The sequence below is a fragment of the Phytophthora cinnamomi genome (genome assembly GCF_018691715.1).
Source record: "Phytophthora cinnamomi strain GKB4 chromosome Unknown Contig54, whole genome shotgun sequence".
Taxonomy (NCBI): Eukaryota; Oomycota; class Peronosporomycetes; order Peronosporales; family Peronosporaceae; genus Phytophthora; species Phytophthora cinnamomi.
In genome coordinates, this window is record NW_027150987.1 from 492122 (window position 1) to 516134 (window position 24013).

The window sequence follows — 24013 nt, forward strand, 5'->3', positions numbered from 1 at the left end:
GATTGAGCGCTTGCAGCGGCATATACAAAAACTGCGTGCACGGACCTCGCTCATTTATCATCGATCTGGAACGAAGAATTGCGTCGCCGCGAGTTGAATGTCGTTCCTGAAAATACAGCGGACGACGACCCCGAAGCCTCAGGAGAAGAAGGGTCTACTGCCAGAGCTACATGAGACGGAGAGGTTTCTGCAGACGCCACCGAAGAATTTTTAGTTTCGAGCTTGGGCTTGCTCTTCCTGCAGCGCCGTATCCACTGCCACCGGAGCCATAGACCAAGCGCGCCTACGACAACGATACCAAAAATGCCGCGAGTCTGCTTCTCTGAGCGTTCGCGCGCTGCAATGATCGCCGCAGTTTCCTCATCCTGCGTTGCCTGCACGACAGCCTCCATCTTCGCCACCTCGGCCTCTTCGTCCTTGTTGAACAGTCCACGGCCTTCGATCGAAAACCCAATAGCATGCTGCTCTAACTGCAAGTACTTTGTGTTCTCAAGACTGACAATCAGTGATGGAGTGCCATTGCCGTCAGGTGTACGCGGGTTGAGCATGAAACACGTGTACTGGCCTAGCCGGCGCATTTTGCACTGCACCCGGTATTTGTCCAAGTCGCGGGTCAGCGACGCTGCTGTCCCATCACCACCTGTAAATTTCTGCAAATGAGTAATGAGCGGCTTCTGGTCGCGACGGCCTGTAAGCTTCACTTGGTTCCGATGCATGAAGATGATGTCACCCACATGATCCCGCTGAATCATTGATACGCCACAGAAAAAGTCTTCATCCGCGTCGTAGAGTCCACCAAGCGCAACAAGATGCTGCACCATATAGAACGGCGTGGACGTATTCAGCCATGCCAGGCGGAATAAATCCTTGTCGCCCCAGACAAGCTGCCAGTCCGTGATAAGCCGCGGCATGTGTGACGAGTAGAACATGAGTTTCGAGAGCGCTGCCTTGGATCGCGATCGGTTCACCAGCAGCTGCCCACTTTCCTGCTCGAACATGTCCGTGAACGGCATATCCAGCAGCGTCCAGAGCGCGCTCTGCTGGTGCACGTTAAACGGCGTGTCGATCGCCGGTCTCCAGAAATCCGGCCAGAACATGGCGCCGAACTTGACGAACTCGGGCGCGTCAAACAGGTACGTCGGGTCGCGCACGGGGATGTTGTCCGAGTCCAGCCACAGCACGCTCTCGAACCTCGAGTTGTAGATCGCGTAGGGTTTCGCGTGGAACTTGGACGCATTCGGGTCTCGGACCACCCTCACCAGCACGTTGTAGTACTTCACCAGCTCCACCAGCACCGAGTGCTTGGCCCTCATCTCCGTCGGGTCGATCCACACCTCCACGGGCAGCGCGCAGCCCAGCGACCTGAGCGTCCTCACAATGGCGTACACCCCCGCGACGACCTTGGGGTAGGCGATCATGACGATGCCCGCTTGTCGCCCTGCTCGCCCGAGTTCTTGGCCGGCAGGGGCGGCGGCAGCTCCGGCGGCGGGTGCGTGTAGCCCGCCGCCAGGATGCTGAAGTCCGTGAAGTTGCGGGCGTCGCTGCACGACAGCTTGGGCACGAGGTACCACTGCCAGCTCTTGCACGTGGCCAGCATGACGCGCAGCACCTGGCCGCTCGTGCGGTTGCGCACCTCGCAGTAGCCGCTGGAGCGCGGCATGGGCTCGTCGCACGGGCGGTCGCGAGCCTCGTCCCGCGGGCCGTACGGGTCGCAGTCGTGGGTCGCCCGCCAGCCGAGGCACTCGAAGTCGTCGTCCGTCCAGAGGCTGCGCGGTCGGTCGGGGCCCTCCAGGTCCACGGCGTCCAGCTCGGGCGCGTCGTAGCTCCAGGCCTTGGGCTTGCCGCCGCCCGTCACCTCGTACACGATGGCGGAGATGATGGAGGCCACGCACACGAACGCGGCCAGCACCAGGTGCCGCCGCAGGAAGCGCGCCACCACGGCCTTCACCGGCATCGGAGACGGTGGCGGATGCAGCAGTGAAATGAGCCAGCTCCGTGAGCCGATCGATACCTTACCGGTTCTGCAACCAGGGTGTGAGTATTACCGGTATTAGATGGATAGTAATACTACTTAGCAGTGATATGAGCTTGTCGGGCCAAACCAGCAGGAGCCCTCGCGCGCGCGAAAGTAGTAGTAGTAGTGGGGTAGTAGGACTAGTAACATTATTACTACTACTACCATTTGAAGTTTCGCAAAAGACGACGAATAAACTGGGCCTACCGGTATCGGTCGGGTTCACGAGAGTGGTGAGTAATTGCCGGCACCAGGTATTGACAGGAGCTGTTAGCCGTCCAAACCGCAACAAATTCAAGTTCAAGAGAGCCCTCCACTCCATCACAGAACTGTTTCAGTGCGCACTTAGTAGTACCAATGCCATCAATTATCCGTTGACTACTTTTACTTCAGAGTGATACTGCATCAACAATTACCAATCCGTGTCCACGGTATCTCTGATTCTAAAATTGAACCGTCTAAAGTCCAGATTCAAGATCTGGATCTGATACGTGTACCGGTACGCTACCGGTGGGCCAATCAATGGGCGGTTCGGAGCCTTCCAAAAAGCCGAGAGCTCACTTTGCCACCGCAGCTTGTCAGGAGGAAGATGCAGCACGCCTGGGGTCGCGTTCTGGTGCGCGCGGCGCGCCGCAGCTCGCGCAGCACGCTGGCCAGTGCTCGCGTGGCCTGCCAGTTGCGCTCCGCCGGCTCTTCCCACGCCGTGGCGCGTTGCACGGGCGCCGTGCGCTTCGAGTCGAGCGAGTCGAGCGAGTCGACGCCGTCGCGTTTCCTGAGCCTGGCGGACGAGGAGAAGGCCAAGAAGGACGAGGACGAGGGAGACGCTGCTGCTGCCGCTGAAGGAGACGAGGAGGCCGGAGAGGACGCGGACGCAGAGGGAAAGGACGGCGACATCGAGGTGGACGCCATCGCCGACGTGAACAAGGGCGGCGTGGAGGAGAACGAGGAGCTGGACGAGCTGGTGATGGAGCTGTTCATGGAGGACCCGCTGCGGTGGACGCCCACCGTGCTGGCGCGCAAGTTCAGCCTGGCCAAGCCCCGCGTGGAGGCCATCATCTGGCTCAAGCGCATGGAGGCGGAGCTGTCCCCCGAGGACTTCCGCGCCAAGGTGCAGGCGGCCAAGGACAAAGCCCAGAAGCAGCTGGACGAGCAGGCTAAGAAGCTCGCGGACGCCGAGGCCGCCGGCAACGACAAGGAGGTGGCGCGCCTCAAGAAGCGCGCGCGCCAGGAGGAGGACGCCACCCAGCCCGACGAGGTGCTCGACGCCCGCGAGGAGGCCGTGCTCATGGGCATCGACGACGAGGCCTTCCGGAACCCGGACTTCTTCTTCCTCAGCGACGAGTTCGAGGGCTACCCGCCGCTCGTGCGTCGCATGGGCAAGCACGGACACACGGACCAGCTGTACCCCGAGGAGGCGCTCGAGCTGCAGCGGCTCGCGGGCAACAACAAGATCACGCTGCAGAAGAGCTTCGCCAACCCCAAGACCGGCGAGACCAAGGCCAAGTTCCGCCTGGCCGTCAAGGACATCACCACCAAGAAAAAGCACCTGCTGGTGCGCGACGAGAGCCGCAAGCTGCGGCTGGCCACGAACGAGGAAGTGCTGCCCCGCACGTGGGTGCGCAGACCAGCCTACTTCCGCGGACTGGACAAGGAGCTGGCTTAAGTAGTTTGTTCATCCGTATCGCTCGGGAAGGCCATCCGCGCTCCGGTGCTTAGTATAGAGACACGCATTGGCGCGGATGGCTGGCCAGCTGCAAATAGGAAGCGTCAGAGGTATGGCGAGACTCAGGGAATCTAGCAATACAAGAGATGTGGTGAAGATCAACGCAGCGAACGCACTCCTAGTGATTTCGTCGTGGTTTTATTTCAAGGAGATTAGATTTGCCGTGTTCAGCGTTTGATCCTCTCGAAACGGAACTAAAAATCTGCACCTGTACTCCAGCAACCAAAGCACACCACCGCCTAGTGTCAGCAGGGCAAATACTACTACTGGTAGTAGTACAAAGTTTTAAGACGAAAGCCAGTTGATGTAGCGCCCCTTAAGCCTTTGTCCGGGACTGTACTAGTTGGCAGCAGGGCAGCATCTTTTGGTAGTACTGCAGCACTACTGACTCGGTAGCTCATTGTGTGTCCGTTAGTTTTGGCGCTGGAGAGGAGGGTTGTGTTAGTACGTCTACCAAACTCTGCTTACGCCCAAGGAAGGAATTGAGGGTCTCCGGATCTGGGGTTCGTTTTCGAGTCTCACTAGGATCATTAGCCCTTCACGCGGTAATGAATGAATTTCAGTTGAACGCACTCGAACCCGTGCCGCCGGTTCCGAATTGCTACGTAGTAACGTTAATCTTACAGCTGAGAGCAGATTTTTGCCATCGTTTCCTCTGGCGCTTGATGTTTTTCCGATACGGTCTCGATCGCCCTGTGTTCGATAATGAAGATCATGCAACTCAGTTACTGTCTGAAGAACGTCAATATGATCTCTGCAAGTTGACAACGATAAACCGAAATTTTGCAGGAAAAATTGTCGCATCATAGTTTGCAAAAAGTTTTACTATAGAAAGCTAACTGGTACTGCAGAAGTATGAAATAGGCAAACAAGCTGCTAGCAGTAACCCCAGACTTCGACACAAGAGATCCATTGAAAATCAGATCTATCGACGTATCTATTTCATCAAACTTGAGCGACAAACATGCACTAGGAATGAGCTGGTAGTGATCGCATCGCTTCGGTACCTACGGTGGACTAGAATGTTGCTCTCTTACTTTGACGGCCTTGTTCTCAACTAGATACTCTTCATACTCGGGGTACCTCTTAATGAACGCACGGTCAGATTCCACAATCCAAACCGTTCTGGCAACTATATCCACGCCCCTCGCTTGTAGAAACTCGAAGCGCGGTTGGATGAATCGGTCAAGATTCCGAGCGATAAGTCTATAGCACCTGGCCAGTCGCTCCGGTGTGAACCCCACCGTTGAAACCAGGTAGTCGAACGATTCGCGCATCCCCTCGATATTGTGCATCAGCATGCGGGGGTTCGCATCAGAGCTGGGACCCCTGATCCCTCACCAAACATCTCGTCCAGAAAGCTAATTGTTTCTTGGATTCTGGTGGTCTTCAGTGATAGGCCTCCAGGCACATTTGCGATGAGTTGTGGAATGCGCTCACGCCGTGAGCTGGTATCCACCGTGCCTCACGGGGGATACCCAACTCCGCAATGTAGTCCATTTTTGCTCGCAGCCGCTCGCAGCCGCTCGCAGCTGAGACAACAGATGTGGGCATCGACGTCAATATACGCGCGATCTGGTCCCTGTCGAAGCCAACTTCTCCAAAAAAGGCAACTGTTGGGTCCAAGTTGTTTTTTATGTTCAAGGTCAATACTTGAGGGCCGACAAGGAACACGTAGGGAAGCTTGGGCAGATAGCAAAAACACATTCACAGCACATGTCAAAGAAAAATAGCGACACTAACTGAAGAGTAGCACCTACTTTTTCCTCAGGTACACCCTGTTCACGAGCCACTCCACCACACTTTTATACTTTTCGACCGTGTTTCCCAGCACGGACGGTCTCCGCAGGATCAGCCTGTTGATTTTGTCGTGGCTGAGACCCCACGAACCGAACCAAGCTATCTGCCATTAGTAGCAACAACGACAAGATCAACAACATTTCTCAGTTAACTCCACGCATAGAAATATAGCAGTGCGTGAAAGGCCTCACTTTCCGCTCCAGGGTCTCTGCCGACAAGCCGGACATCTGCGCAGCAGAACACCAATTTAGTATAGCAGCCCTCCCCGTCAGCATCGACAAAGATTTATTCAAACCCACCGGGACAAAGAGAGAAATGGAACGAATGGCCTCGACTTCGCTGATCCCTCGGTCCATCAGGAAGCGAGTCGTGCGCTCCACCGATTCTACAGAATACGGAACTAGCGCCTGCGTCTGGTACTTCTTCCTGATGATAGCGTAATACTCCGACAGTTCTTTCCGCTCTTGCTTCAGATTCCGTACAACCTTCGCTGGGGCCACTGCGAAGCCCCTCGCCACCGCCGGCAGCAGCGGCCGAGGACTCCTCCACAATCACAGCATGGTGGTGAATGTCGTGCTACAGTGTGAATCGTTAATATTGGCTAGAAATTGGAGTCAAGGTTTCGGTGATCGAACTGTTTTGATTTGCATGAACGGTACAGTGGGCATGACTGCGAGAACTCTCAAAGTCAGAAGTATGCACGGTACAAGTATCACGCACGAGCCAACCCAAGCAAGCTTAAACGAGAAATCGACACCTACATACCACCGAACGAACAGATTAGTTCGTATATTGTTCTGACGGAGTACTTGGAAGCATTGTACGCATGCTCTACTCGTGCTTTGTGCTCGATACAACGCGGAGTCTCCACAGAGAATGTCGACAGCATTGTTCAGAACTCCTAGCCATGCGAATCCAAAATCCGTAGTTAATAGTCCAGCTTTCAGAGGGGTTCTGTAGAGGAATGCTCTCTTGGCACAACACAACTATGATGGTGCACCGATGATCACCAGGAGGATCCGCGATAATGACGTAGTTGGAGTGTACTTCTTCCTCCACCCATCGGAAAGGGCTTTCGCCGCTGCTCTGACCCGCCTGTGATATCGTTTAGCCACTGGCACAGGAGTTGTCGACAGAGGGGCCCGGTGGTGACACTGAGCTAATTGCCGACATCTAGGTTGCTTTGGCTCAGGGACCTCGGTTGGGGTGAACTATTTTTGTTGTAACTTTCGTTCCAGCGTGATACTTTTTGTGATGTTGTTGAGTCATCAAACAATTTGCGTGTATATGATACTAACTCTACCTTGCCTGAACGAATGACAATGTTCAACGCTGATTTAGTGAGAAGTAAAAGATATGAAAAATCCTGACTCTGCACGACTTCGGGTAGTACGTGCACGGTATCATGAAACAACCCAAGCAAACTTGAACGAGAAATCGACTCCTGATTGTCACCAAACAAATGTACCGGCGTGTGAGCACAAATCAGACATTATTTACATGTACAACAATCAGACCATGATTGCAATATCTAAAAGAATTGAATGACGTACCAAAGTGTGTTATGCGGTAAGTTAGAGTTGTTAACACCCAGAGAACAAGCTTCGGTTGCACAAACGTCGCGTGGGTCTCCATGACAAAAGCCAACTGATATAGCGAGTGAATACCGCACTTTCGCCACATCACAAGTACGAGCATGACAAAGGATGTCAATTGCAACATTGCGTAGATGAACGCGTTCTGAACAATGCTGTCGACATTCTCTGTGGAGACTCCGAACATTTCAGCGTTGTATCGAGCACTTGGAAGGTGCACCATGACGAGCACAAAGCACGAGTAGAGCATGGGTACAATGCTTTCCAAGTACTCCGTCAGAACAATACACTCACTCGTGAATAAGACTTCAAGGGACTCGCGAAGAGTACTGAGATTGTTGTCTGTCGATTCGCCAATTCCTTCACATTTATGGCCACTGTTGTTTGGCACGATCGTGGGCTCGAAGTGACCAGGTGCAACCCCCACCTTCGCCTGAAAACTCAGCACTCGTGATATCCCATGTGTTAATCGCGTTACCCGATCTGAAATCGACAAGATTCGTGCGGATTCAATGATAATACTGCGGGGCAGTTTGAGTGTGCTATCGATCCATTTTGCCAATGGTTATCCATATTTTTGAGAAAGGTTTTCCCTTCAGATGATATCTTGTGAGAAACGCACGACCGTACTTGAAAACCTTTGTACGCTTGGGTTGGTAGGTTCTCGATGCGGGAACACAACAGCTGAACGCCTGCAAGAAAATCTCGGCTTTCCATTTTCGTTCCAAGCATCAAGTCAAGTCGTTTATGGATACTGTAGATTCGTTGGTTCAGTTCTTGCATTTCGACACACGCCTCAACAAGATCAGCAACCATAATTGCTATCACAGTATATATCGACGATATATTTTTCATGCACATCGCCAAGTAGAATGCGTCGAAGAAATCCACAGTAAATATCATTTGCTCTGGAATCATGTCTGCTTTTTCCAAAATGGCGAAGGTAATAATGTTTTTCAAAATGAGCTTGAGAACACGAAGGAGCAAGAGCACCAGCATCTCAAAATTGGTTTGGCTCGCCATTTCAAACAAAACCTGGTATGCTGGATAAATAAAAACCATGAGCGCTTGTACGAACAAGTACTTGCCCCACCGACACAGCTGCATGCGCTGAGAAAGTATTTGTCAACACCTCTCACCCCCTGCCAGCACACGAAATGTACCCACGAATAGGACCAACAAAACCGGGGAGAGAGTGAAGCTCGCGAACGGAATAGGGAACACCCAGTACTTCGCAACAAGCATGGCTGCTGCTGTATTACCGCTTGCCACACAAATGCAGAAGATAATCGTCTTCTTCGATGAGAGCGAAACTCCGTCAATAAGACATCCAGTTTGAACTAGTGTGGCATACGACTCCCCGATTGCAAGTACGCCCATACGAACTCAAAAACCGTAGTTGACGCTCCACCCTTTGGATGGATTCTGGAGAGGAATACTTTCCTGACACAACACAATGATGATGGTTGGGAGTGGGGTAGCGACGATCACCAGTAGGACTCGCCAAAATGACGTAGTTCGAGTGTACTCTTCAAGCGAAAGCATCCGCTCGATTGAATATTTGCCTCCAAAGTGCGTAATCTGCAGCGCGAGCCAGGTATCAGAAAGGGCTTTCGCCCAAGCTCTCGCTCGCTGGGAAAAGTGCCCACTCGTCGGCGGCAAGGACTCAGCAGAGGGGCCCGGCAAGAGCATCGATTTGACTGCTGTCATCCACGATGTCGCTCGCGAGGTATTATTTTTACGTTCTTAGGTTCCGCTAAGTGGGGGGGGGGGCGGCTCGATATTTATTCCTCGCTCGACTTCATAACACTCGCATGGCTGTTGAGCAATCACCAGAAGCAAATTGACCAGGTAGTGATGGTCTGTTGACGGGCGCACGTGTCGGTCAGGTCAGTGTGAATGAAGGTAAAATAAAACAACGTACTACTAACAGAAAAATGAAAATGTGTGAACGAAGGTTCTTGTTATTGTAATCTACTATGAAATAAGTTAGCTGGGGCAAAATTCGCAGTGCAAATGCGCGCTGAGAGTGGGTGGAGGCACGAATCGTTGGTAATCTTCCGCGTTTATTCCATCAACACCAAACATCATGGTTTGTGTTGAGCGGGAGTTGCGTATCGCTTCTTACGCGAATATCCGACTCCGCTGAATCTCCGCGAGCATGGGGATTGTAAACTGAGCGCAAGCGCTGTCACTCTCGCGGTGCTCCAGCTCGGATAGCAACAGCTCGACCGAGTTGCGCTCAAAGGCAGATGAAAACAACTCGACACCCTCGTCGCACGACTCCTTGGCATACTGCAGCAAAATGAACGCTGCAAAGCGCGCAAGAACATCCGAGTCCGCAAGCATCGACTTGAGGGCCTGGACGAACCCAGACCGGTCAGTCTCGAGGAAAAGACGGCGATTGCCGTGATGCCGGCAGTGGTTCTTGACCATCTTGGCCACCTCGTAGAGTGTGTCTGCGTCCAGCTGAGCGTTCATCTCCTTGATAAGCTGTGCTGCCTCCGTGTCGCGAATGGCGTAGCGTCGGCCCTTCAGTTCTTGTGCAGCATCCAGCCACGGCTCCAACGTCGACTCGGCGAAAAACAGCGGCTCGGCGTCTACATCACTACAGCGAGCGCGGACGCACTCAACCAGCTGATGGAACACCATCTCATCTCCGAACTCACGGCGGAATGCCACCTCGTACTTGTCTCCATCCTGTCCCTGTAGTTTCGAGAGCGAGATGGAGAATGCGATCTCCTCGGCCACACAAAGCCACGACACACGTAGAGTCCAGCAGTTCTCGACGCGCACGCAGCACTCGAAAGGTTTCAGTGCGTTTTGCACCGTTGTCATGATTTTCTCGGGGGCTGCAAAGGACGGGAAGCTCGGGAACGCCGAGCCGAAGAACGAGTCCCATCCTTCTTTGAGTGGCACCTCCTCCACCGCCGCCGACGGCGACAACGGGGACGCCATGACCTGCTTCTGCTTGGAACCGGGCGTGGCCAACTGCATCGCCGGCTGGCACGTGCTCGTAGCTGTGAAGAGGCTGAAGTTGTCCAGCTCCTCCAGTCGGTCCATGGGTGAGGTGGCGAACTGGAACGGAGCGTCACGGTACTGCGTCACGGGGGACGAAAGCTCGCCGGCGATGTACACGGGCGTGGTGTCTGCGGGTGCGAACTGGAGCTGCAGCTCGTCGTCGAAGTCGCTCTGCGTCTGGAAGAGCGGGCTATCGTCCATCGAGCTGGCAGTAGAGGACGCCGTTGGGCTGCTCATTAGATTGTGTTTGGAAGTGCGGCTTGTGCACTAGTCGGTCAATTTGGCAATGAGCATGAGCTCGGCCGAATACTTGCACTTGCTTGACCTGGGACTATGTCCGACGCACAGTCTTTTTTGTCGCGAGAAAATTCGCACTCTGCGGCCGCGCGATTGGCCGAAAATCCGCAGGCATATGAGTGATGGTCACTTTGACGTTGTGCATACTCGGAGCAAGTGTAATCGCCTCGACCAGACGAACGTTCCGCTCGATCGCAGTGCCGTACTGGGATACTGCAGCGCCTTATTCCGCCCGAAGACGCTCGCAAGAGAGCTACTGGATTCGGCCGAGGCACGCCGCTGCGTCTGGTATACATGCGCACGCGTGTTGCACTCACCGAGCGGCAGGACACTTGGAAAGTGGTGTGTCACACACCACGTTTCTCGGCGCAAAATCCACCATGCAAAGCACTTCAACAGGGTCAAGTTGCCTTTTGCTGCGTGCGAATGGCAACTTTCTATGCGAAAGTTTCGCATACCGAGCGCAAGATAAGAAAAAAGATGTTCATTTTTTTCAATCAGAATACAAAATCAAGATAGCTTACGTCACGCTACGAATAAAAGTGCCGAGCTGCCCGTAACCCGGAGCTTCGACACATCATGTGAGGGAATCCTAATCTGAGAATGACGGGGTGCTAGCGCAGCCAGACCACCACAACGGACACGTTGTCCGAGGTGCCCCGGAAGAGCGCCTCCTGCACGAGGTAGTTGGCGATCTGCACCTTCCGTCGCCGCCGCGCGGCCTTGATCATGGATCGGTCGCTCGTGTACTGCTGCGACCACTCGAAAATAGGCACGCGGGTGTCGCTGTGGCCGCCGCTGCTCCAGGCCTCTCGCCCGCCCAGCTCGCCGCTCATGACGTCCTGCACGAACTCCACCACCTCACTGCTGGTGAACACGTCCCAGAGCCCGTCCGACGCGATCACAATGAACTCGTCCTTGTCGTACTCGAGGTCGTACTGGCGAATCTCGGCGTCGCCGATGACGAACGGCCGGGAGTCGCGGTCTCCGATAGCTCGCGCCACCGCCAAGTTGCCATTTACTCTGTACGCGCCGTAGGGCTCGATCGGCTCTCCTTGGGCGTCCACGTAGCCGTACCACTGCACGCGGCCACCTAGCGACTCGATCCTGGCACGTTCCTGAGGGTCGTTGGGCTTGTGATCCCGCGTGAGCTCCACTGCGTCTCCTGACCGACACAGCACCGCTCGACTGTCTCCCACATTGAGCGAGTACAGCACGTCATCAAAGAGCAGCACCCCACCGCCGTCGAGCCTTGGAACTTCCACTCGTTCTTGCCGATCACCTCCTGGTCCAGCTTGTGCACCGCCTGCTGCAACATAGTGGCGACCTTCTGGCGTCGACTGGACTTGGCCATCACGTTCTTCTCGCCCTTGTTCTCCGCCAGAACCTCCTGGTCCAGCTGCGCCAGCTCCGGCACGATCATAGAGAAGAGCTGGTTGCGCAGGTGCTGCGAGACGGCGGCGCCTCCGTGGCCGTCGTACACCGCCGCGAACCGCTTGCAGGCAGAGACATACGACGTGTCTTCCATGTACGCGCGGTCGCCGCGCACCGCCGCCGTGCTCACCACCATCTTGCCGTCCCGCACGCTGGTCTTCCTCTTGCGCAGCGTGCGCTTCTTGCTCTCGTTCTTCTTGGCCGCGGCCTTCACCTCCTCCTTGTGCTCCTGGATGTGCTTGGCGATCTCCTTCGGGTCCTCCGTGGGCGGCTCCTTCGCGTCCGCCGCCGCCTCCCTCGATACAAACGCCATGGCCGCCGCTGCCAGTGCCAGACCCATCCACAGCGAGCCGCGGCCCTCGCTGCGCTCGATCTCGGACGCCGGGAACTCCGGACTCGAGTGCGAGAACGGAGACGACGTCCAGAGGGCCGCACGCGGCGCGCCGGCGGGCTGCAGCCACGACCGCGAGGCCGCCAGGGCCGCGGGAGACGAGCGCGACGGCCGGGGCTGCCGCGCGGCGGCCAGGGCGCGGCCTCGCGCTCGCATCACGGACTGCATGACCACCACCGGGAGGAGACTCGACTGCCTGGCGTTAAACGCCGGGTTTTCTCTGGGGGGATGGGGCGTAAATGGTCAAACTTCAACCTCCGGAATACCTTGTAAGGGGTGGGAAACCTCTAAATCGTGGTAGTGTGCGCCACATCACCCACTTTTAGGGGGCGCATGTCTTTGCGAGCCTGCTGCTTGGCGCCTGTGCCGGGTCAACATGCGTCTACCATGATGTCCATGATGTTGCACTGTGCTTATATTGCTGCGCTCAATTACTCTAAGCTGGAACCTATCTTTCTTTCTCTCACTCACTGGTTGCTAGCTCTCCTTGGAGTCTACGGGCTTCCACCGGCTGGGCAATCGTTCCCGTGCCGGGCGGCCTTTGCACCACACGAACGTGATGATGGCCAACACGTAGGCCAACAGGAACAGCGCCACGATGTACTGCACGCGCATGGATCGGAAGCCGAGATCGTTGGCCAGTGCATCGTCGATCAGCAGTTGTCTTGCTTCGACGGAGAACTGGATAGCCAGGTCCTCGATAGACGCGTAGATGGTCGAGTCGATCGGCGTGACTTGCGTAGCAGGCCGTCCGTCGGGCAGCGAGTCCGTGCCGATGTAGTAGCAGCACTCCTTGTGCGCATTCACGGCCTGGAAGATGCGGTAGTCGCGCGGGTTGCCCTCCAGCGAATACTCCTGGATGTGGCCCATAATTCGCGGCTGGTCCGGCTTGCCGTCCAGCTTGATGGAGTTGCGGTGGAAGAAGACGAGGTTGCCCTGAACGTCGTGCTGGATCATCGCCAGGCCACAAAAGACACCCTTCTCCTTCTGCAGATCGAGTCCGCCAACTGCGGGTGGGTACTTGATGAAGTGGAACGGCTGGCTGCTATTCAGCCAGGCAAGTCGAAAGAGATCCTTATCTCCCCAGATGAGGTGCAATTGCTCCAGTAACCGGGGCTGGTGCGTCGAGTAGTACATGAGCTTGTCCAGCGCACGTTTGCTGCGCAGTCGGTCGATCAACACTTGACCACTCTCCTGCTCGAACATATCCACGTAATTCACACCTGTAAGTTGCCACAGCAGACTCGTGTTCGATAGCTGGAAAAGCGAGTTGGACGGCTGCCAGTAGTCGGGCCAGAAGATTGCTCCGGTGCGTAGGAACTCCGGTTCTTCGAACAGATATGTCGGATCTTTCGCCGGCAGGTTGTCAGCATCCAGCAGAAGCACGTTGTCAAAGTTGCTGTAGTACACTGCGTACGGCTTGACGTGGAATCCCATCGCGCGACGGTCGAAGATAGGGCGCATCCGCACATTGTAGTCCGACAGCAGTTTGTGGATGATCGGGTTGTCAATGGACATTTCATCTGGTCGATACCATAGCTCTACCGGCAGTTCGCAGCCCTGCATGCGCAGCATCCTAATCGTAGCGTAGGCCGACGGCAGCACACGGTCGTAAATGATCATCAGCACTCCATTCGTCGGCTGACGCTTGCTCGTCGCCACATACGGCAGCGCCAGCGACGGAGCCACCGGCGTGTGCTCGTACTTCACCGAATGGTATCCAAACTCCGAGAAATCGCGGGCCATATCGCACGTGTAGTACCCATTCGGAAGTGAGTCGCATGAGCTGACCATGAGCTTGTACAGGTCTCCCGACGTGCGATTGCGCACGATGCAGTAGCCCGCCATCTGCGTGCCGATCTCCTCGGAGCAGCCCAGGAAGTCCTTCTCCGGCTCGGGCGTCGTCTCCTCCTCCTTGTCCTCCGGCTTGGGCTCGCGGCACGTCTGGATGCGCTTCCAGCCCACGCACTCGAAGCTGGCGTTGGTCCAGGGCGCCAGCACGGGCGTGGGCGCCATGTGAATGCCGTCGTCCTTGGTCACCGTGATCATTTGGTTGATGAACACGTCGCGCGGCTTCCCCACCACCGGGTTCTTCTGCGTGGAGCGCAGGCCCATGTAGAAGCTGGCGAGCACGAGCAGGAGCCACTTCTTGTGCTTGACACGTTGCAGCAGCGCCCACAGCGAGTAGAGCATCACCACGAGGCGTTGCAGCAGCATCCCGACCCGACGACCCACTCAACGAGCAGCAACAGCGGTGATCTCGGGCGAGCGAAGGCGATAGACACGACGGCCGCAGATGACCAAGGTGCTCGGGCCCCCTAGGCTGAACGTTTTGCTATGCGTTACACTGTCAGTGACGCAGGTACCAGCCTTTTGGTACCGCCACAATCGGACGATGGGCAACTTCACTGTGTGCAACAGCGACCTACACCGAATGTATCCATGTCTGTCGGGTATAGCGACAGCGTAACGTGAGCCTTCAAGACGCATCGATGCATGCTTTCTATCGTGGCACGAACAGTTATATATTATGGCGTCTTTGTCATTGCCGCTTGCGGAGCGCGGGCTCGCCCGAGACGACGAAGCGCTCGGAGATGGCGGACGCAGCGGCACCGAAGGCCTCCTCCTTCTTGGACACACGGGCGTGAGCGCGGGCGCTAGCGTTGGAGACCGTGCGACGCATGCCTCTCGGCTGGTCGTTCAAGCTGAGACCTCCGCCCAGACCGACGCCAGGCAGTCGCGCATTCAAATCTGCCTGCGCCATGGAGCTACGGAGACGGTGTTGATGCACCAGCGAGCGGATGGACTGGCGGATGGCGTAGATGAAGTGCGTGAACCACATGAACGGCACCGTCCACTGCACGAAGAGGTAGACGACGAACGCCAGCAGCAGATACTTGTTGGGGATCACGATGTGCAGCACACAGCTCACGATGAGGTAGAGCAGGATGCGCGCGGTGTAGAACGTGTCTTCCCACGAGAACATGAGCTCGAGGTTGTTGATGATGCTCGACCACCAAGCCATGTTGTTCTGTACCGACTGCAGTGTTCGCTTAGTTTCCTGGTCAATCGTCACGTGGGTCATCTTGTTCATGAGGTGGTTGAATCCGGATGGGAGGTTGTACTGGCGGAACGAGCCGTTGCTCATGTCGTTGTCCAGGTTCACGTTCGGACCACCTGGGTGATCCTTGGCGTCGTTTGCCGAAGCAAACGAATGGAAGTTCAACTCGAAGTAGTTGCGCAGCACGAACGCGATGAGCGCGAGGTGGATGACCACCGGCAGCCACTGCAGCGACAGGCAAAGCCACACGCAGAGCGCGAAGCACATGAACGAATGTGTCGGATGCTCCCAATTGAGCGTTGGCAGAATTTGCCATATCACCTCCAGGTACGGCCAAGGTTGTCCAGCAGCACCCAGAAGTTGCTGTATAGCTGGGCTGCCTGAAACTCCGGCCATTCGTAGACGTAGCCTTGCTCCGACGAAAAGTAGCTGCAAAACTCGGCCATCCGTGAGAACTTGTAGTGTAGCAGAACGTGGATGCGTCCCGCTCGAGCGTCGTTATTGAGTCCCGCGCGGTGGAGCTTCTCCGGTAGCAATAGATCGAGCCACTTGTTGTGGCGACGCTGATCCATAATCTGGGAAAGCGGAATGGTTGCCTCGCCGAGCTTAGTCGGCTGACTCAATTGACCATAGTTGTACACCTCCAAGACCAACTCGGCTCCAGGGGCACACACGTTGAAGACGAAGGTTTCGTGCCAGCGCGGGTTGAGCGTGCGCGACTTCTTCTTCGTGCACTTGATGTTCTTCAGGTCGTTGCCCCACTCCTGGCCGTGCGACCACTTGCCCGTCAGCATCACCCTCACGAATGGGTCGCTCGTGATCGAGTCCGTCGACGGCAATCCGATCGCCTCCACCACCTTCACATACAGCTGTCCGATGTGCACACGGCCTTCAATCACCGGGTCAGGCTTGCTCTGGATCTGATTTCGACACGACCAGCATGGATTAATAACAACTGCCAAAATCAATCACCATGTGTCATGAAAAGATATTGCGTACCTCAGCGGACGAGTGGCCCGACCACTCCAGCGACGCGAAGTGCTCGTCCACCGCCGCGTAGCACGTGTTGCAGACGCGCATCGGCTACAGCAACATATAAACACAGTCAGGGTTCCCCTCCTCTTGCTCATACTTCCTCCACGCCCACTGTGCAGCGTACGAATGGGTCCGTGGACGAGATGCGGCGCTTGTGAGGCGAGCAGTTGTGGCACACGACGTTGCCGCATCGACGGCAGTGATGCTGCAGCCACGCACCAGTCGTTAGTGAAATAACCCCCCATTTTATTTCACTGCTAGAGGTGCCCTACATCCCCTCTCACCTTGCGCGTGATGATCGTGAAGGGCGTGTTGCAGTGCATGCAGTTGTTGGTCTCGTCGTCGAAGACCCACTGCAGCGCGCGCTCGCCGCCACCGCTGCTGTTGCCGGCCGCGCTTACGAGCGCCGTGCTGCGGCCGTGGTTGCGCATCGCCGCCGACGGGAGGCTGCCGAACAGCGTGGCCATGGCTGCAGAGAGCGGGGAGGAACAGCTTGATGTGAACTGGTGCAGGAAGGAGCAGACAAGTCATTTTTTCACTAAGCTCTCTGATTCGCTAAAACAATTTTTCATTCTAACCAATCGGAGCGCGGGAGACACGCACCCTCCAACACGGAACACGTCATTCGCCAAGTTGAACGCCGGAGCTCGAAGCGACACCTCTGACATGGCGTCTCTGCGGCAGCGCAAGGGCGCGTCGAGCGACGCACCGTCGTCCACCACAGGAAGCGCATCTTCTTCTGCGTCGGATGAACTCTCCCCGGCCCCCGTAGCACGCGTACAGCCCGAGAACGAGGAGGAAGTGAACGACTGGCCGTCCATCCTGCTTCTGCTGCTGCTGTACACGCTGCAGGGCATCCCCATGGGCCTGTCCAGCAGTATCCCGTTCATCCTGCAGGAGAAGGTGGGATACGGAGACCAGGCCACCTTCAGCCTCGTGTCCTGGCCCTTCAGCCTCAAGCTGCTCTGGGCGCCGTTCGTGGACTCGCTCTACAGCGAGCGCTTCGGGCGCCGCAAGTCGTGGCTCATCCCCGTGCAGTTCACGTGCGCCGCGCTCATGGTGGTGGGCAGCTGGTTCATGGACGACATGCTGGGCGAGGGTGAGGGCCAGAAGCCGCACGTCATCTACCTCACGGCCTTCTTCTTCGTGCTCTACTTCATGATGGCCACGCAGGACATCGCCGTGGACGGCTGGGCCATCACGATGCTATCGGAGAAGAACGTGGGCCACGCGTCCACGTGCAACACGGTGGGGCAGACGGTCGGCTTCTTCGTGGCGTACGTGGGCTTCCTGGCGCTCAACGACCCCGCCACGAGCAACAGCTACCTGCGCAGCGAGCCGCAGGACGACGGCATGGTCTCGCTGCCGGGCTTCATGAGCTTTTGGGGATGGGTCATGTTCTTCACCACTCTGGGCGTGTGGCTCTTTAAGCACGAGAAGCCGGAGGATGAAGGCAGCGAGCGGCTCACCATCGCTCAGACCTACTCGCAGATGTACTCGGTGCTGCGTCTGCCCAGCGTCGTGTCCCTCTCTGTGGTGCTGCTCACGAGCAAGATTGGCTTTGCCGCTGCGGAAAGTGTCGCCTCGCTGAAGCTTGTGGAGTACGGCATGAAGAAGGAAAAGCTGGCACTGCTGACGCCGATCCTCATCCCGCTCGGCATCGTCATTCCGGTCTTGATTGGTCGGTGGATTAAGCCGTCGCAGCCGCTCAACCTCTTCCTCTGGGGATACCCTGTTCGACTTGCGGTGGGACTACTGTACGCTGGGCTCGTGTACATTACGCCCATGGCCATGGCGCAGGACGAGAGCTCCCACTATCTGTTCTACGGTGTGATTCTGGCGATTGGTGCGCTCCATGAAGTTGCTGCCAACATGATGTACGTCCCGCAGATGGCCTTCTACGCGCGTATCAGTGACCCGTCCATCGGTGGCACGTACATGACTTTCCTCAACACGGTCACGAACTTGGGATCCAAATGGCCAAACTCGCTCAGTCTTGCAGTCGTGGACCATCTCACCACGCGCGAGTGCCTGGGCGGCTACTTCCACGACGAAGTGCTGGCGATTGGTTCCCGTACGTGCTCGAACGCCGAGGAGCGTGAGGCTTGCGCTGACGCTGGAGGTGAGTGCCTCATTGTGCGCGACGGCTTCTACGTGGAGACTGTCATCTGCTTAGTGATCGGGTTCGTCTGGCTCCTTTTCTTCTACCGCCGCATCCAGTTTCTGCAAAACCTCAAGATCGACAAGTGGCGTGTGAATGCCACCGCCGACTAGGTCCTTGACATACGAAAGCAATAGACTTGCACTTGAACCATACGCGTGTGTGCTCGAAGTTGTTTGTGAAGATGTTTGTCATATTATAATGGAAGCGGTCGGCATAGTTAAGAGCGGTGGCCACGAATAAAACATTATCGACGAGGCGTCTCTGGTCCTTCCTTCGACGATTGCTCCTGAAGATGTAAGGCGTGTCCAGAGAACGACCCGATTGTTGGTTGTGTTGCTTTGGTGATGTGTTCACTACGTCATCGTGGCCGACAGACGACGCTGTACGTAGTCGAATTGCGATGAGCGCACAAGGGAGGACCGGAACACTTCGCGTGGTGCAAAGTCTAGACGGGGCTTCTTCTTGTTGTCGCACTCACGATACGCAGACTCGAGGTTAAGCTCGAACATCTTGATCACCTTTGCCATATCTTCGTCATCGTCGTCCTCGAACTGCGACTCCTTGAACACTGCACTCGGGTTTTGGCGGGCTAACCGAACCTTTTCTTCCAGAGTCTGTGGCTTGCTGTTTTTGGCGTTTTTTGTGCTTTTGGAGCTCGGCACTTTTTTCTCTTCGCGATCGGGTTCTTCCTTTTCCTCGTCACTGCTGCTGGAGTCTTGAGTGTGCTTATCTGATCCTGTTGTGTTTTCTTCAACCGCAGTCATTGATTTCGCATCCGCTTGGTCGATAGCTTCGCGCGAAGGCGGCGGCGATTTTTTCTTTTTGCGTTTTTTGCGTTTCTTCTTACTGGAGGTAGTGCTGCCGTTGTTGGAATCGCCCGGATCGGACGAGTTCTCCCCGTGGAGGTGGCAGTTCTTTTTAGATGCTGCCGCGGCTTGCTGCTGCTGGAGCTGACCCGGCGTCACGTTCGGGTTGCTGCCGCTGCCGTTGATGAAACTAACTAACTCGTCAACGCTCGGCTGGTCGAACTCCACCAGTTCATACTCTTCCGTGGAGAGGTCGTGATCCATCGAATTAAACATGTCGAAATCAAATCCGGCCATGTCACTGCGCAGCTCGCAACTGCACTCGACGTCGTGCGGGTCTTCGAGTCCAAATTTCTTCCTCAACTCGTCCGCCTCCGACGTCGCCGACATGATCTGCGCGATGGACCGACATGTCAGATCCACCAGTGGTTGAATGTCCAAGTTCGACGCCACCTTGGCCAAGTCGCATAGCTCCTTCGACTCCAGACCGACGAATTCATCCTCCCAGTCCAGCATCGCCGTCTCCAGACGGTCCACCTGCTGCATGTACAGACAACTGCACCAACCAGCACCATCAGTCACCTCTCCCCACCCTCGAAGCAACCACAAAACCCCTAACATACCTGCAATAGTCCAGCGCGCGCTGCACACTGTCCGTCGGAACGCCCTCCATCGGGATGATGTGCTGCTTGATGCCGTTCTTGGGCTTCTTCCCGCTCACATCTGCCGCCACAGCATTGCACCACACATCAGCCCCCTGTGCCTCACCTAGCGCCGAGCTCTGCCGGCCTCCTCACCTTGCATGAGCACCCAGAGCGTCGATGACATCATCGCCTGCTCGTAGGTCACGTCGAACACGGAGCCGTCCATACACTTGAGCTGCAGCTTCGAGTGGCGCGCTGTCGCTGGCTTGGCGTCCTGAGGCTTCGCGTCTCCCTCGTCCGCCGCAGCTGCAGCGGCCGGGAGCTTCCGCTTGCTGCGCTTCTCGTCGCCGACGTTCACCCTCATGGGAACGACCTTGGGGCGTTGCAGAAAGCGCCGTATCTCGACAACCGGCGCGCGTCCGCCGCTGTTTCCGGCACCACGAGGTAGCTCTGTGTCTTCTGCGTGCAGTGCCGCCTTGGGGCGCGCGGTGGGATCGTTCTGGGCGCGAGGAGGGGCCGGGCCGCGCAGTCGTCGTCCGCGCTGGGCGCCGTTGTGTGTGGCGTCTGCGCTTTCTTACTGTGTCTCCCCTCGCTCACTTTTTCGACGAAAAGTGCACAAATTTTGAGCATTTGGAGACGCCATAGTGAGGCCAAGTCAGTCGATACAGTTCGCGGACCAAGTGCACAAAAAATGTTCCGACGAAGCAGATGCCGCCGCGCCCATTGGCTGGAAACGTGCGCGGGATAGGTGAGCCCGTCCGCCGAAAATCCGATTTGCTCAAATGGATTCACTTGCGCGGCGGCGGTACAGTACAGTGACCTGCGCACGAGATCGCCTCCGTGCTCTGCAGTGTCGGCTCTTGTCCCCATGAAGGAGGAACAAAAAGGGGCTTGGAAATTCCCATTTCAAGTTGGAGCTGGTAAAAAGAGTTCAGTTCGCGCGAAAGGTCGCGCCCATCAGTACGTACCGGTGCGCGACGAAAAAGTATCCATGTTGAAGTCGCAGTCTAATGTGCTTGTTGCACAAATCCCATTGAGTTTTTTTTCACTCTCTACGGACAATACCCACTCACTCACTCACACTCACTTTATCTACGCACTTTGCTTACACTCGCCGGGCCTTACACCCGCTCCTCGGGGTCGCCGTGGTGGCTACAGGAGTCGCTGTGGTGGCTACAGGAGTCGCTGTGGTGGCAATGGGGGCCGCCGTCGTGCTGGCAGGTGCAGTCGTGGCCGGCGTCGAGGTTTCCTGGATGATAGGCGAGGTCGTCGTCGATTCGGTCGAAGCCTCGCCGGCCACGTTGTCCTTCTGCGTTGCGTCTTGCTGCTGCGTCTGATCGGTGGAGGCCGAACTGGTCGTGCTGGTAGCGTTGCTGCCGCTGCTGCTGCTCTCGCAGGACTCGTCGTCGCCCGTGCCAAAGTCCTGCGTCCAGTAGTGCTGGTACGTCGTGCCGGCGCTGTATGCGTAGGCCGTACCGAACATCTTGTAGTCACCCAGGATGTTGGCCTTGTGCTCAGGCGAGTTCATCCAGGCCGTCATGACGTCCGAGACGGTCTCCTGGCCGGCGGCGACGTTCTCACCCACGGCGGTCCAGATGAACCCGGCCTCGGTGATCCGCTCCTCCATGGTGGAGCCGTCCGATCCGTCGTGAGCCATGTAGTCCTTCGCCGCCATGTCTTTGGAGTGGCGCAGCGCGGAGGCCGCAAGCTTGCTGTTCATGCAGAGCGACGACAGGCCGTTGGCCGCGCGCTGCTCGTTGACGAGCTCCAGCATTTTCGTCTGGTAGCCGTCGGTTTGCGTGTACGTCTGCAAGCTACGCGAGATGTGGCGCAGGTTGCCGGCGGCCTCCGTGGTGCTGGCAAAGATACCGGCGACCACGAGTATGAGACCGATCGGCGAGCGGATTGAAGCGGTCATTGCGACTATGACTAGTTGCTGTGGATTGGAAGGTGTTGTTGATGTTGATCCGAGACGGTGAAATGAAAAATGATCGAGGTACTGCCGAAGACAAGGAGACACTGCGTCAATGTGCTAGAAGGACAAGGTCGAAGGCATATGCCTCTGGGGCAGTGCGAAGAGTGCTCTCTGAGCCGGTGCGAGCAGGCAACAGCTTCGGCTTCAACGGTTGTTTGCTGCAGCGCCCACGAATACGCGTCCTGCATCGCACTGAAAGCACCAGCCGACAGCGACCACACCGCGTTTTGTGGAAGAGGACAAGGGCGAAAAGCTGCTGTTAAAGCAGCTGGACCACGCGGCCGACATTGCACCTATACTGCTTCGCAGCGACTGATTCGGCACGTGAGGAATCCTGCGTAGCGTCGTACGGGTCTGAGTGTCGAACGCCTTCCTTGTGTGGCTCTTCCTTACGAATGCTAGCACAGGAAGCTATCAGCAACCGTGCCGAACGAATGCATGAAGGTGCGGAATGAGTCAACCTCCGGATTCGGCTATTTGACCTGGTATCTCTAAACGTTTTCGATGTGCTTGCATGTCAAATGCTACGACACCGAGTTGAAGAGGCCATCGATCGAGGAGAAGCGATTTGTTTTTGATGTTTCGAGATATAAAAAGTCTATTGCACACACGCTACTTACTTACTGCCATTGATCTTTACAGGAGCACTAACTTCTCTCGATAGCTGTTGCCTAGCTTCGTTTTGGTTCACACGGGTCTGGTACGGTACGGACGGTGGACGCAGCACTAAAAGTCTCACCTTTGGACACTGACGAACATAGCATCCGCTTACTTCTTGGCCTTGCAGCCAGGAGTCTGCGCTGGGGCTTTGGTAGCAGGCTCAGTCGCAACTGGAGAAGGCGTGGCGGGCGGTGTCGTCGTTGCCGGGGGAGAAGTGGCTGTAGGAGCCTTGGTGGCGGGCGCCGTCGTCGATGGGGTGTAGTCACTTTTGACCGAAGTCTCGCCAGCGACTTGGTCTTGCTGCTGGGTCTGGTCGGTTTGGTCGGATTGAGCAGACTGATTAGTTTGGTTCGCCGTTTGCGAGCTGTCACCCTCGCACGTCTCGGTATCACCGGCGCCAAAGTCCTGGGTCCAGTAATGCTTGTACGTGCTGCTCTCGCTGTACGCGTAAGACGTGCCCATCATGGTGTAGTCGGCGCCAAGGATGTTGGCCCGGTGGCCCGGTGAGTTCATCCAGGACTCCATCACGGACTTCACGTCCTCCTGGCCGGCAGCGACGTTCTCCGCCACGGCAGTCCAAGCGTAACCAGCGTCGGTGACTCGCTGTGACATCGTCGAGCCATCTGCGCCGTCATGGGCCATGTAATTGTTCTTGGCCATATCGTCCGTGTGGCGCTTAGCCGCCGCCTGCAGTTTGCTGTTGGTGCACAGAGCTGAAAGACCGGCCTTGGCGCGTTCAGCGTTCACAGCGTCGAGCATTTGCTTGTAGTAGTCGCCGCTCACCGTGCTCGATTGCCCGGCCGTTTGCTCGACCGACTGCTTGACCGATTGAAGGTTGCGCGGGGTGGTGCGCAGGTAGCTGGAGGCGGCCGACAAATTCGAGGACACGACCGAGATGAAAAGCAAAAGGACGAGCGAGGAACGCGTGATGGTCATCATGTTCGACGTCGGATGTTTTTTGGTTTGAAGGAATCGCTCCGAGTCGGCTAGATGAAGAGTGCGCCCTACCTACCACGAACGCCATTTTCAGCGCTGCGGACACTGCGGACAGCAAGTTCACGGGCGGGATAAGACGACAGGCCGAACAGAGGGAGCCCCATGACGAGAGCCCATGGTCTGATACGAGATTGCAGGAGCAGTAGCGTGGCAGCCGCAACGGGGTGTCCAGCTGAACCGGGCTAACCGATGTCGAAAGCTGCTCGCAAACCAGCTGGACCTCGGGGTGGACCGTTCTCCACCAAGACAGGTCCCGCAAGCTTCGTCGTGAGCTCGAGCCGCAGCTTCTGCAACGCCGAGCTGTCAACACCGCAGACAGCGGTGGGACTCACCCAGACGTAGACCGGGGCTATCCCGTGCCTGAAATGGGGCTTGCGAACTTCCACGTAATCGCTCG

At 56.6% G+C, this 24013-nt stretch overlaps 10 protein-coding genes across 11 annotated transcripts; 2 read left to right on the forward strand and 8 right to left on the reverse strand.

Annotated features, from left to right (window-relative positions):
• Positions 1 to 50: 50 nt before the first annotated feature.
• Positions 51 to 1954, reverse strand: IUM83_13458 (uncharacterized protein; the record flags this gene model as incomplete). The annotated part of the gene is made up of 3 exons (XM_067938131.1): positions 51 to 743; positions 1113 to 1362; positions 1422 to 1954. 3 exons carry the CDS (start codon positions 1952 to 1954, stop codon positions 51 to 53), a joined length of 1476 nt encoding a protein of 491 aa, XP_067788373.1.
• Positions 1955 to 2603: 649 nt separating this feature from the next.
• On the forward strand, positions 2604 to 3677 carry IUM83_13459 (uncharacterized protein; the record flags this gene model as incomplete). The annotated part of the gene is made up of 1 exon (XM_067938132.1): positions 2604 to 3677. One exon carries the CDS (start codon positions 2604 to 2606, stop codon positions 3675 to 3677), a length of 1074 nt encoding a protein of 357 aa, XP_067788372.1.
• Positions 3678 to 5383: 1706 nt separating this feature from the next.
• On the reverse strand, positions 5384 to 6067 carry IUM83_13460 (Mitochondrial transcription termination factor, mTERF; the record flags this gene model as incomplete). Its single annotated transcript, XM_067938133.1, has 4 exons — positions 5384 to 5420; positions 5498 to 5640; positions 5729 to 5764; positions 5837 to 6067. The coding sequence occupies 4 exons, from the start codon at positions 6065 to 6067 to the stop codon at positions 5384 to 5386; spliced, it is 447 nt and encodes a 148-aa protein (XP_067788267.1).
• A 3189-nt stretch (positions 6068 to 9256) lies between these two features.
• On the reverse strand, positions 9257 to 10390 carry IUM83_13461 (putative protein phosphatase; the record flags this gene model as incomplete). The annotated part of the gene is made up of 1 exon (XM_067938134.1): positions 9257 to 10390. The coding sequence occupies one exon, from the start codon at positions 10388 to 10390 to the stop codon at positions 9257 to 9259; it is 1134 nt and encodes a 377-aa protein (XP_067788268.1).
• A 674-nt stretch (positions 10391 to 11064) lies between these two features.
• On the reverse strand, positions 11065 to 12443 carry IUM83_13462 (Protein phosphatase; the record flags this gene model as incomplete). The annotated part of the gene is made up of 2 exons (XM_067938135.1): positions 11065 to 11638; positions 11710 to 12443. The coding sequence occupies 2 exons, from the start codon at positions 12441 to 12443 to the stop codon at positions 11065 to 11067; spliced, it is 1308 nt and encodes a 435-aa protein (XP_067788269.1).
• Positions 12444 to 12752: 309 nt separating this feature from the next.
• Positions 12753 to 14492, reverse strand: IUM83_13463 (Myosin-like protein; the record flags this gene model as incomplete). The annotated part of the gene is made up of 2 exons (XM_067938136.1): positions 12753 to 13223; positions 13746 to 14492. 2 exons carry the CDS (start codon positions 14490 to 14492, stop codon positions 12753 to 12755), a joined length of 1218 nt encoding a protein of 405 aa, XP_067788270.1.
• A 325-nt stretch (positions 14493 to 14817) lies between these two features.
• IUM83_13464 (early endosome antigen 1-like) lies at positions 14818 to 15603 on the reverse strand (the record flags this gene model as incomplete). Of its 2 annotated transcripts, XM_067938138.1 has the most annotated exons (2): positions 14933 to 14980; positions 15067 to 15603. In XM_067938138.1, 2 exons carry the CDS (start codon positions 15601 to 15603, stop codon positions 14933 to 14935), a joined length of 585 nt encoding a protein of 194 aa, XP_067788272.1. The 2 variants fall into 2 exon arrangements, with proteins under 2 accessions (XP_067788271.1, XP_067788272.1); XM_067938137.1 differs by having other exon boundaries at positions 14818 to 15603.
• A 50-nt stretch (positions 15604 to 15653) lies between these two features.
• IUM83_13465 (early endosome antigen 1-like) lies at positions 15654 to 16838 on the reverse strand (the record flags this gene model as incomplete). Its single annotated transcript, XM_067938139.1, has 4 exons — positions 15654 to 16256; positions 16336 to 16419; positions 16496 to 16576; positions 16656 to 16838. 4 exons carry the CDS (start codon positions 16836 to 16838, stop codon positions 15654 to 15656), a joined length of 951 nt encoding a protein of 316 aa, XP_067788222.1.
• Positions 16839 to 17037: 199 nt separating this feature from the next.
• Positions 17038 to 18645, forward strand: IUM83_13466 (putative acetyl-coenzyme A transporter; the record flags this gene model as incomplete). The annotated part of the gene is made up of 1 exon (XM_067938140.1): positions 17038 to 18645. The coding sequence occupies one exon, from the start codon at positions 17038 to 17040 to the stop codon at positions 18643 to 18645; it is 1608 nt and encodes a 535-aa protein (XP_067788273.1).
• Positions 18646 to 18888: 243 nt separating this feature from the next.
• Positions 18889 to 20349, reverse strand: IUM83_13467 (SKP1-like protein 21; the record flags this gene model as incomplete). The annotated part of the gene is made up of 3 exons (XM_067938141.1): positions 18889 to 19897; positions 19965 to 20064; positions 20139 to 20349. The coding sequence occupies 3 exons, from the start codon at positions 20347 to 20349 to the stop codon at positions 18889 to 18891; spliced, it is 1320 nt and encodes a 439-aa protein (XP_067788274.1).
• Between the last annotated feature and the right edge of the window lie 3664 nt (positions 20350 to 24013).